Source organism: Bacillus rossius, chromosome 16 (assembly GCF_032445375.1).
Source record: "Bacillus rossius redtenbacheri isolate Brsri chromosome 16, Brsri_v3, whole genome shotgun sequence".
NCBI lineage: Eukaryota > Metazoa > Arthropoda > Insecta > Phasmatodea > Bacillidae > Bacillus > Bacillus rossius.
The window spans coordinates 33,807,272-33,820,273 of NC_086343.1; the positions used below are offsets into that span (position 1 = coordinate 33,807,272).

The following is a 13,002-nucleotide window of genomic DNA, read 5'->3' on the forward strand; positions in this document are numbered from 1 at the left end:
ACAACGCGATTCCAAAACTACTCGAGATATCCGAGCGGGGTCTACTTACGAAAAGCATTCAAGAGTTCACTGAGGGCCGAAAAGTACTTTTGATTTCGGATTAAATTTTTAAGATGTATTTTTAGAAGCGTTAAAAAGGCTAAAAAGCGTGTTTTCAGGGTAATTTTTTTGCGTAAAACAACCGGTACAGATTCTTCAAAGAACTTAAGGGACTTGCATTACGCCTTTATCTTCATTTCTCGGCGATATAATGTTACGGTCACCGCTCAAATTTCACAGTTATCCTGTGACGTCGAGAAGACTGCGCGCCAGTCCAGAGGAGACACCGCGCTAGAAGCACCAGCGAGCGTCGCGCTTATCATCCCGCCTCACCGACACACATACACCCCTGACGAAGCCACAGCTCAGGAGAAGCGAAGCCCGGGTCCGAACAGCAGAAGCCATGCACTGGAAGATCGTGGTCCAGGGCTGGACTGTCCAGCGAGACAGCCGGGGAAGCCACAAGGTGGGTGGCTGGAAGCCAACACCTATCACGTCCCCTGGGTCGGCCATCGCGATGTCGGTTCAGAAATCAGTGTCCAGGGACCGTAACACCGAGAAGATAACATGATTGCAGATCGTCAACCAAAGACTATGCATCGTTACCTCGGAGGCACAAGACCCTATGTCCACGTTTGGGCGAGATGCATTTTTAGCCATGAACTGGACCACCGATTGCCGTTCTTTCTAGTGGCAAACAACACGATATGTCAAAAACTTGTTATGGTAGGTTACACCTACCTAACGATTTTGCCCCTAAACGGCAGGACATCTGCCAAACGGTCAAGTCAAGAGGGTTCTATAACACTCAGGTATTGACAACTCCTATAGCCAGAGACCGGAAAAATTCGCGGGTTCAATGACCTATAGGATGAACTCGATAGTTCTACGTACACTCGGTCAAATGCCACTCACTGATTGGCTGCTGTCTTGTGAGACGTGCCAGCGTAGCAGCCTGTGATTCGATAAAGCTTTGGTTGGGTGTTTCTCATTGCCCAGAGTCATCCAGGTGAGTTGTGAGCCAATAGCAGAGGCAGCACTGAGGTATAAAGATTTGTAATTTAGCCTTTTGCGAAATGAATTCGCGAATTTTTCCGGTCTCCCTATAGCTATAGCCACATATTTTGTGTAGAAAATAGTTGAGTAAATAAGTTAGGTACTGTTTAAAATTAAATCTTTAAACTGCTCTCATAAAAAAAAAGTTTATTTGACATAGTGTCTCATGCTCATGCCTCAAAGCTACATAAAGATAGGAAGATGCCTGCAAAATACGTGCATCATTTTGGTAGGACCACGGTTATTTCAAGTGTATTTATTTCACACCAGGCTAGAATTAACTTGCCTGTGTACAAACAAGCGTTTTTATAGTGCTCATTGGTTGATAACAAGGTCACATCCTTTGGAGGAGTGGGTTACCACTTCTTGTTTATAATTGGCTCATAGTTGTCAAGAGCACCAACGTGAGGTATATGAACATGTACTTCAAGTTTACTATGCCATTACATCCGCTAAATAATCGTGACTGTAACTATTCGGTGACAGTTTAGATTTTAAAACTTATCTAGACTTGGATGGCCGTTGTAATAACGTTCACTGGTTATTTGACACTTCCTGCAGGACTTAAAACCAATGAAAAACACCGAAACATATTTGACCGAATCATGTAGCGGCAGCCAATGAACGACTAGTTTATGCACAAATTTGTTTGAGTCTAGTCTGGCGCCAGTTCCCTAGTGATGAATAAATCAACAAATATCTATAATTTTACATGAATATTAATGTTACATAAAAAATTACAGTGTATTATTTGATTATGCAATTCTAATAAAAAAGTTAAAATTTTTAAAAATTTTTTTATTCTCTATAACTTGCTATATATGTGGCAAATTACATTATTTATTTTATTTTTACTACTCTTGGGAAATCTGCATGTAGTAACGACACTGAAAAAACAGTGTTATCGCCACAAAATAATTTGGTCAATAATTGAGGCCCTGGAAATAGATGGAAATAACAGAATGTTACATTACTCTAACGCGTCACAAAGACCGGGTGAAATACACTAGAATAACCTAGGCAGTGGGCCTAACTTCGGGACAGGTGATTGTAAACGAGATCGTTAAAGGCGGCAAGATCACGACAAACATAAGGTCACGACCAAGAAATAGAGCAGAGAAAGGACAACACAATTGTCATGCAATAGGTTTTCCAAATTCCAGTATAAGGCCGTAGCCAGTATTGTGTAAAGGAGGAAGTCCAGAATAACCATTATATAAATTTGTGATTATTTGACTTAAAAAAGAAAACTGAACATTGTATATTTTTGTTTTTATTTAATCGTTTTCTATACTATGTTCTTAATTCATCTGTTTGATAATTACATTAAAAGTCATAAAAACATATATATATTAAAGTTACCAAAAAAAACTGAAAAAGTGTCAAGTTTGTATGAAAGACATGCTTACAGTAACACGTGTACAAAATTGCATTAAATATAGATTACTAGAAAATATAATTGCTGCCATTACTGTATATAAGGCATGTCAGACTATAATGGTGAGGAAATGCATTATTGTAGCCCACGAGGCATTCCAATAATCACAAAATAATCTCTCTGTAACCTTGTGTAGTTACGTTGCTGTAATTTTGTTATTCTGTGTTCGCTTGTGATTTCTTCTCTTAAATCGTGGAAGGGATGGGTCCGGACCACATACAGTACATTTTATTTTGTGTAATGGAACATAAATATTCATGTCAACTTACAGATATTTGTACAATTGTACATTTACATGAAAGCAACTTTATCACTACAAAACAGTTTTCGCGGTACTGCTGGGTTCGGATCCATACCAGGGCATTTATGCTTTATTTTGTCCCAGTACCTCCAATAGTTAAAGTTATTTATAAATATTCCCTGAATATCTTTCCAGTATTAACTACCAACATTAATAAACATAATACAACAAATAAAGTCAAATTATTAAATTTTCGATAATAGTGTCTACGGTTTAAAAAGAATCTGCCTAATTACTAATTAAAATATAAAATTAAGTGCCAATTTTCGTACAAACTACTCAGTATTGTCTAGAAAAACGTATTTCACATTTGCAAAAAAAAAAAAAACATAGCCATGTGTTTTACAAATTTACACTATCTTTCTTGTAGTAAAAAACTATTTCTTGACAATTGGTTTGCAAAGGAATCATTTGTAAAATTATAGAAAAAAAATTTCCTGTGTAATCCAGCAACAAATAATTAAACATATTAGTTTAAACTAATACGTCGATCAAGTCAAACTGTCAAGTTGTAAATAAAGTTGTGTTATTATTGTAACTTACCAAAATTTTACTGAAATTTGTATAATCAACCAGGAAAAAATTACTAGATTTTCATGTTTAAATTCAATTTAAGAGTTGCTGAACTAAAATAACTTTTTGACGTGACAACGTCTAATAAATCGATGAACGCCAGCTGCATGCACGAAAAAGTGTCCCACTACGGATGTCCCACTACGGATGTGACGTGTTTGCTCATTGTACGCATGCGTGCCATCTCTCTTCCACTCGATTGGAACAACCATCGATTTGACTTTTCAGTCATATTTTCGTCGTTTAAATTATTAATATTATGTAATTTAACGATCGTCTACCGAATTTCAGCACAATTGGTACGGTTATTTAAAAGTAATGTTGAATATTCAAATACGTTTTGAACCAACAATGGAGTTTTACAGTTACACATAATAATTCAAATTACACCCGGGATATTTTGCACAATGTTTTAAAAAATATTGTAACATTATAAATAAGTTTGGTGTATTTGGGATGCGTATTTGTTATCAAATCGTGTTATAAAAACGAAATAATATTGTTCCCCTACCCTGAAAAAAAGTTTATAAAAATTAATATATCATTTGAAACTACTTGTTTTCATGTATGGTCTCGTGGTCTTGCGGTCAGCGTCGCAAAGTTTCAATTCATAGGATGTCGGTTAGAATTCTGGCTGGTGTAAAAAAATGTTTTGTACTTCTAAAAATAAATACGGCGCACGCAACATTTCAATAGTAATAAATATATTTGAATTAATGAATGAATGCATCTAAAAGTAAATTTATTAATTAAATTGTACATTTCTTTTCACTCCTTTGTATCCATACAAAATAGTGATAATTCAATAAAAATGATTCAAATTAAAAAAAAATTCTTCCTCAAAGAATATAATATTTTTAATGGTTTGGTTGCAGAAGCCTATTACGGCTCAGTCTCAGGCCGAATATGATATTTCCTTTTCTTCTGGATCAATCATTTTATCAATGTTTTTTTATGACGTTGTCACGTTAAACTATCGTCCGTTAACCGACTTTACAGACAACCATTTTTTTTTTTTTTTCATATTTGGGACTAACATAACAACAGGAAATTTAGTGAGTGTTTGCGTTTAAATACCTACATGTGATAACTAAAAAAAAAATTTTTTTCAGAGGTTATCAAACGTGTTTAGACTATCTCAAATGGACACCTGTGTTTGACAGTGTACAGATACAGTAACAAGCCTTTAAAATTAAGCAAGGACTATTTCTGAGTAACCAAGCCTTTCTTAAATATGTCCTACCTCAATTTTTTATCAAGATATATTTTCGATTATTTATTCGTTAATTTTTGAATCAGCTGTAATATTCATTCGTGCGACTTTCAGCTATGATATTAACCTAAAGTACATTAATAAAATGAATGTGTCATCTTATTCTGAATTGAAGTAAGCCTTAGACTAAAAAAAAAGTTTCCCCAAATTTATTTCTTTAGACTAGACATAGTATTTGTTCGGTATCTATTGTGAAAAACAATAACATATTAAGAGAGCATATTTACATTTTATTTTGCTACATGGCACTCACAAATATGTAAGGTAGCTTGCGCTTATAAAAGTAACAAGCTTTGTAAAAAAAAACCAAAACATTTTCAGAACAATTTTTTAAGAAGTAGCTAACTGGGTTAAACTGATTTAAAAAAAAAATAGTTTGTACAAAAAAATCTTTATACCAATAATTTTTTTTCATCTGTAATATTTTCAGAATACAAAAACAAAATATTTTGCTGTAAAATGTTGGATTTTTGCAGTATGATCTAGATTTAAATACACTATATCATTACACTTTTTTGACCAAATAATTTGCATGGAAACACTCTTATCATGTTGAAAATTGTAATATATATATTTTTTTCAAATAACGAAACTGTTAATTATTCTTAATGTGAAAAACTATGTGAAACACATGCTTAAAATAACTTGGCCATACAAACGTATGGATAACTGTGAAGTACTGTGTGTGACGATTACTTTCTCAATAACTGAAACACGCGGTATTCAGATCAGCTAGGTACTTTAATTCCAACCAGAATAAAAACCCTATACTGGACAATCTGCCTCAGCTACGCGAACCTCGTGCACTACCTATCACTGGGTATACGAGCTACTGAACAGTCAAGTACACTGGGATACTGAGGTGTGCAGGCTCGCCGAGGAAGGAAACTTAACCTCCGAGGTGGGCGATCTGCCGAGCGTGGCGTCGTCGCTGCCCCAGGCGGAGCCGGGGTCGTGGCTGAGGTCCTCGAGGCTGCTGCTGGTGGTGGTGGTGGTGGTGGTGGTGGTGGTGGTGGTGGTGGTGGGGAACACCAGGGACTCCTCCGCGGGGCAGGAGTACGTGGGGAACCACCGGGACGCGGGCCGCGGCAGGCGCAGCGCAGACAGCACGTGCAGCGGCTCGAAGCGCCGCATGCCCCGCTCGTCCAGCACGGAGTAGGCCATCTGCCCGGTGAGTATGGCCCTGGCGGCCTCGCGAGGCACCACCGCCTGCAGGCCGCGCTTCAGGATCAGCAGCGGCCCGAAGTGGCTGCGGGAGCGCACGAACTCCTCCATGGCCAGGGCGTCGTGGAACAGGATGCTGGGCACGTCGTCGGAGGACTGCAAGGGCAGGTCCTCGTCCTCCTCGGGGACAAACACGAGGGCGGCGCTCTGCCGGACCAGCTGGGCCAGGCGAGGGTCCAGCGAGGCGGCCTCCGGGTCGCCCTGCAGCCGCTCCAGCGCCAACAGCAGCTCGGGGCGGTCCCCGGCCAGCTGCCTCATGACCGCGAGGCGGCGGAGCAGGGGGTCCTCGCGCAGGACCTGCGAGGAGCGCGGGTCCTGCAGGACCTCCACCATGCCGAGCACCCGGGCCAGCCCCGCCGCCTGCAGCAGCAGGTCCTTGGGGTCCGCCTCGTCCAGCATCTCCAGGACACGCCGCTCGCCGCTCTCCTGCACGGCACTCGAGACCGCCCTCCGGATCGCCGACACCACCCCCTTGTCGCTGCGGACGTCCTTCACCGACCCCAACACCTTGTGCAGGACTCTCCTCGCCATCTCCGGGTCGCTCTTGGATATCGCCTTGAAGGCCACAGCCATTTCGTTCGCGTCCTTCGAGTCTCCGGTCTGAAGCAAGCCCATCAGTTTCTCCACCGCAGATTCACTTCTCTCTTCTCGAAGCGCTTCTTTCAACATGTCGACCTTACTCACATTCTCAGATATCAACTTATTACATATCACGGTCATGTTTCCCGGCGCCACGAAGAAGCTGTGAAGAGAATCGACAAGTGATTCTACTGCCTTATCCTCTGCTGAGGGCTGAAGATCTATGACGTCTTTTAAGATGTCTTCAAGAACTGTGGCGATCACCGGTATAAACTTCTCTTCACTTCTAACTCGGAGTTCTTTGGCTGTTATAATGACAGCATTAACTACAGCTTGAGCGAGACCTTTCATAGAGTTTTCCATATGTATTGCATTTCCCCTTTTAGAACCAAAACTCCGATACTTTTTTAATTTTATGAGCTCTAGCATTTCACAACCCACACGAGCAACCATGGCAACTACTTCTCCCATTTTTATAGCAGATTTTTCCTTGAGCCCCAACTTTTCTGTAATCTCGGTAGCGATCTCCATTGCAGCTTCTGTCACGGTGGTGTTGACATCAACTGCAGGTATGTTAGCTGGCACCTGTCTGCCAACAGACATTCCTGCTTCGGATAGCTGTCTCAACATTTCGGAGTCTATGGCCATCTCCCCTCCCTTTCTAAAACATGAGGCAACAACAGTGTGTGGTTGTAGAAGTTTCAGTTCTTCTGGTGTAACTTCAAATCCCTGTACAGAGAACTCAAACTCACCGGTAGGACTGCCTTGCAAATCTGGAGCCACGAAGTGAAGTCCTTCGCCAGTATTTACAATTTGACCGGGGACGAAAATCACTCTGTCAGCAGTCTCAACCACGCGACCAGGCACGAAACGAGGTCCTTCAACTGTGTCGACCACTTGGCCAGGCACAAAACGCGAGCCCTCATCTTCGGTTGAAATAACCTGACCGGGAATGAAAGTTGGTCCAGCTTTTGTCTCCACAATCTGACCAGGCACGAACCGTGGACCATCAGGTGTGTACACTGTTTGGCCAGGAACAAACTTTGGACCCGAGTGTGTGTCAACTACTTGTCCCGGCACAAATTTTGGACCTTCCCTAGTATCGACCACTTGACCAGGCACAAACTGCTCACCTTTTTCAGTCATTACTATCTGACCTGGGATGAATTTTCCTTCTTCTGCAATCACACCAGGAACAAAATGAACTTCTCCATCATCACTGTGTATTAGTTCCCCGGGAACTACTTTCCCAGCTGGCAGTCCCTCTGTAACACCTGGAAAAAATTCTACTCCGTGAATGGTTTGCACCATGTGTCCAAAAATGTGTTTTTTCTTTTGTGCAGAAGGTACTATATTTAAACTTGATGGATCTATAATAGGAATATCAAGAGAAATATCTTTAATAATAACATCACTTAGACATTTCGCTTTTGAGAATTCCAGCACAGTAGAACTATCATCAGCTATGCAGGTTTTTCCGGGTACAAAAAGTTTACCTGAACCTGTTTTAACAATTTGACCTTCCACAAACTGAGGTCCATGTGTAGTGTCTATTACTTTTCCAGGAATAAATTTAAGAGCAGAATTATCGTCACTGATTGTAATTCCTGGAACAAACTGCTGTGCATGCTTATTTTCATCCATGATCATTTGACCTGCTATAAATTTCGTACCTTCATTTGTTATTAGAGTCTGTCCTGGAATAAACTGAGCATTCCCACTGCCGGATTTAACAGTTTGACCTGGAATAAATTCCCATCCTTCGTCTCTCTTAATATTTTGACCAGGGATGAATACAATATTACCATCAGGAGTAGAAATTGTCTGACCAGGAATAAACTCTGGTCCTTCTGCTGTCATTACTGTTTGTCCAGGAACAAATCTGAACCCAGCTTCTTCTGGAACTGTTTGTCCTGCTACAAATTTGGGGCCTTCTTTAGTGTAAACAGTTTGTCCTGCCACAAACTTCTGACCTTCGGGAGTTTGGATTGTTTGTCCAGCAACAAACTTTTCCCCATCCCTTGTAGTCAGAGTTTGTCCTGCTATGAACACAGGTGTTTTATTACCCATGCCATCTTCTGCAATCACTCTTTGACCTGGAATGAGAACCGGCCCATCTGGAGTATTTACAGTTATTCCTGGCACAAATATAGCAGCAGAAGGAGTTTGCAAAGTTTGACCAGGAACAAACACCTTCCCATTAGGAGTTTCCACTGACTGTCCTGGCAAAAATCTCTGAGCTGCTGCTATGTCTAAAACTAGACCATGTACACACCCTTTTACTTTTCCACTAACTTTCATTTCTTTACCTTTCTCCATATGTTCCATTAGCTCTAGGATTTCTTCACTTGTAGGTAACTGGTGAGGTGACTCGGTATTGGATAAAACTTCCCGGACACCGGCGGTTTTTTCTAGGTCCTCTTTACTTAGGCATTGAATAGCTTTCTGAACTTCAGGATCGGGCTCAGACATTAATGGACTAAAAGGAACTACAGCTGGCACAGGTTCAAATCCTGCCATTTCTCCTGATATTACAGTTGGCTGCTGTTGTATAAGACCAGGTAAAGACGAGCTTAAGTCCACACTATCAACAGACACGGACATAGGAGTTGGTAGTCTTGTTACCGTTGGCACGCAGTGTGACTTTGACGTCTCTTTTTCCACTGCTTCCCAGTCCCATGTTTCAACCAATGGTTTGACTAGATCTCGCCAGTCCCCGTGGGCAACGTACAGACTAGTGTTGGTGCGGTTAAAGTCCGGAACGAAATTATTCCAGCTCATTTTCTCCGGATCTGGGAGTGTTTTATGTTCCGCTTCTTCCAGTTCCAGAGTTTTTCCCGACATCTTGCTGCTTAGTTTCACTTCCACGATTTTTGCTTTCTTCTTCTGCACGGCTTCCAATTCTTCCAACTCCGCTGCTCTTTCCTTGTCTTCGAATATTTTCTTCACCGACTTCAACCCCACGCTCCCTTTCTTCTTCCTCCTCTTGTTGGCCGCGACCTCGTCCCGCTCCCAGCGCTTCTGGGCCTCCGCGGTGGGGCCCTCGCCCTCCCACAAGTCCACCTCCTCCAGTGCCACGTCCCTGACGTCCAGGGTGACGTCGCGACCCTGCCGCAGCCGCAGCAGCACGGTGTCCGAGTCCTCGGCGAGCATGAGGTCGCGCACGTCGCCGGCCCTCACGGCGGCCTCCAGGTCGGCGGGCAGCACCAGCCCGCAGCGCCGCTCCTCCACGGCGTACACGAAGCGGTCCCTCGGGCCCGCCACCCCGTCCTTTCCCGCCAGCAGCTCCGCCAGCAGCGGCGAGCAGGCGTCCAGCACGGGGAGCACGTAGCGGCAGTCGGAGACCGCCACGTGCCGGCGCAGCGTCATGGGCCGGCCCTCGGCCTTGCCGGTGATGAGGCACTTGCCCGCGCGGCCCGGGGTCCTCACCAGCACCACCGGCGTGTAGTGGTGGCTCGGCAGGCCGTACGACTTGCCCGTGATGCGGCAGAACCTCTTGGCGTCCGCCGGCGAGATGGGGGGCAGCAGCGGGAAGTAGTTGGGCTTCGGCAGTCCCCTGCTGCGACCGGTGATTCTGCAGAAGGACATCTTCGGCGACGGTGCTGCTTGCTTCTTCTTCCGAAAGGTTTGGAAAGTATTCTACCGGACGACGTTCATCGTATTATGTAGCTCTAATAAACAATATCTTTTATCACACACATATTGCAGCTGCAAAATTAATCTTCACGTTAAAAGTTCCAGTCAAATGCGTCTGGACAATCGCATGCACTGTGCAACGATCACAGTCCTGTCGTCGGGGCGACACTGGCGCCTCCTCGCGGAATGCTGGCGAAACGTGTTCCGAGCGACATCACACTAAGCCGTGGTGGCGGGAGGGGGGCACAACGCGACGGCAGACGCCCGGAGGAGGGGGGACTCGCGACGCGACGCCTGTAGTTCTGGTGCGCGGGTCGTTGGACGCCGACGCGCTCTCTCTTGTTCGTTCGGCGGAGGGACGCGGCCCGGTACTGAGCCGGCCGGGGCGGCGCGACGCCAGGAGCCCGACGGAACACGGCCGCGCCCGACCAAGCCCGAGAGCGGCCGACCAAGCCCGAGCGCGGCCGTTAGCGTATACCCAGCCGGGAAACCCAGTTTCATTGACCTTGAGTCAGCTGCCCGAATAATCCACAATTAATTTTAATCTTTGTATTTTTGACGGAGAATACGTCTTTAAAATTGATTCCATAGTGGGAGGCAATTAAAAAAAAAAAAACGAATCATAACAAAATCGGGGGATACAGTTTGGTTTTTGCAGCTACATATCTATCATCTCCATCCAAAATTTAATTACACCACTATATAGCTAAAGGATCAAAGAATTCGTCACGCTGAGTGAGGACTGTGACGCATCGCGCACGGCGGTGGGGGAAGCACCGCCATTTTGAGGTAATTTTGCTGCGTTTCGAGATTTCCTTTTATTACCACTTTTGACTCGGAGAAGCTACAACGTTCTTTTAGGTTTCAATCGTCAGCTCTCGTCAAAATATATCGTTTGCATATATAAAACATTAGTGTAAAATAGTTACAGTGAATATTATATGGTGTTAAAATTAAAAATTTAGGCCTATAATCAAAAATATATAATGGCCTTTACGCGTCAAAAAATTAAATCCAAATACAGAGATCGTATACAGTTGGAAAGGGCTTCCCAAAAGCAATCTAATTATACCAATAAAACACCATATGACATAGTGACGCAGTGCCGGGAACGTAAAAGAATGAATGCGGCCGAGCTGATAAACGGCGGTGCCATCTGCAGCTGGGGCGGTTGAAATTATGAAAGTAAATGATGCAACCAGAAGAACTTCTGAGTGTTCAAAATAGCGTATTTTATATGTTTTATAGAAAATATTACCTGTTACACGTATTCGCGTACAACACTAGGCCGTGTCCTTGACATAGCCACGCCCCATTTTTTTTCTGTCTGTTGTAAAATGAAAATTTAGGTTATGTTAGATCTGTTACATAAAAAAAGTGAGCTAGTAATTCAGTACTCGCCAAATATGTGTAACATCTAACCTCCGTAACGGCGAATTCAAGTGTTCTCGTGTTGCAAATACACTTATAATACGAAACTACGACACGAAATTTAACGTAATTCTTTAGAATACTGCCAAGCGTGATAAATACACGCAATTTGTGTTTTAAAATAACATTTGGTGACGCAAAACATACGTAGTTTCCGCAAAAGCCACTAGAATTCGCTGTCGGAGCTGCACAACGACTATCGAATCATTCCATTTTTTAGAGCGAAATTTTAAACTATTTAATAAAACTGCTCTGGTAAAAGCAAAAAAAAAAAAAAACTTTAAAAATATCCAACCCCGGCTTTGGACCTGATTTTTGACAGGGAATTTTATTAAAATATTTCTCATCTTGTAAACATTCATTACATATATATAACTAAAAAAAAATTCATTTGGTTTTGTGAACTTTGGTTAGCGCCATCTTCCACAGATGGTAGCGCCGTAGGTACACATTTCTGTTTCATGTGACTTACGTCCAATTTACGAAAATACTCCTAACAAATGATGTACACATAGATTTAATTGTTTCATATCAATAATTTCTCAAAAATAATTTTTTTTAGAGTGATCGTAATTTACATTACATCAGTGACATATACGATTCTTTGTTAAACTTTGTTAAAGTGTTAAAATTGTCGTAAAAATTCGTTCTAGACTTTTTTCTGGGAGGGTTGGTTTTCGCATGTTTAGGGGATCGTATTTGAAATTAAAGGTTGTTTGGGGTAGGTTAGTGACACTTATAATGTAATAGCTCCAGTATCCGGCGTTGCCCGGGCTGAACACAAGCTGAAGGGAACTTTTTTTTTTTTTTTGTAAAATCAGATGTAGACTGTAATTGTATTCTTAATTTGAACTTCAAGTGTACAAAATAACTGCTATCACTGGCAGAACCCGGTCAGCATTGTTCTGCCAGGGTATATTTATAGCTAGTCTCTTAGAGGTCCACTGAGCGGACAGGTCTAGCCAAGGAGAAGGATAGGAAGTTGCCAAACATTATATGACCGGTTGGGGACGTAGAGAAATAACACACTTTCTGTTTGTAAGTCTATGACTAGGGACAGGAAAAATTCGCGGGTTCAATGACCTGCAGGGTGAACTCCAAAGTTCTACGTACACTCGGTTAAATGTCACCCACTCATTGGCTGCTGTCTTGTGAGACATCCCAACGTAACAGCCTGTGATTTGATAAAGCTTTGGTCGGGTGTTTCTCATTGGCCAAGAGTCATCCAGGTGAGTTGTGAGCCAATAGCAGAGGCAGCACTGAGGTATAACTATTTGTAGTTTAGCCTATCGCGAAATGAATTCGCGAATTTTTCCGGTCTCTATCTATGACCTATGATTTTCTGTTATAAAAATGAATTTTACCCATGTTTGAACGATACAGAAGTTGATGCGCTTCAGCACCATCTAGTGGAGAGCTAAATGGATAGCGTAAGAATATTCTCCGAGTTCA

The 13,002-nt window shown here is 42.6% G+C and overlaps 1 protein-coding gene across 6 annotated transcripts in view; it reads right to left on the reverse strand.

Annotated features, from left to right (window-relative positions):
- The window catches only part of LOC134539976 (obscurin), a 570,520-nt gene that overhangs the window by 453,088 nt on the left and 104,430 nt on the right, over positions 1-13,002 (reverse strand). For 4 of the 6 annotated variants that reach the window (XM_063382377.1, XM_063382378.1, XM_063382374.1 and 1 more), the window contains exon 1: positions 5,575-10,474. The exons of the other annotated variants lie outside the window; for them this stretch is intronic. In XM_063382377.1, the coding sequence (XP_063238447.1) occupies positions 5,575-10,071 (4,497 nt within the window). In that variant the 5' untranslated portion in view covers positions 10,072-10,474. Of the gene's footprint in view, positions 1-5,574; positions 10,475-13,002 lie in introns of those variants that run through there. 6 annotated transcript variants of the gene reach the window in all.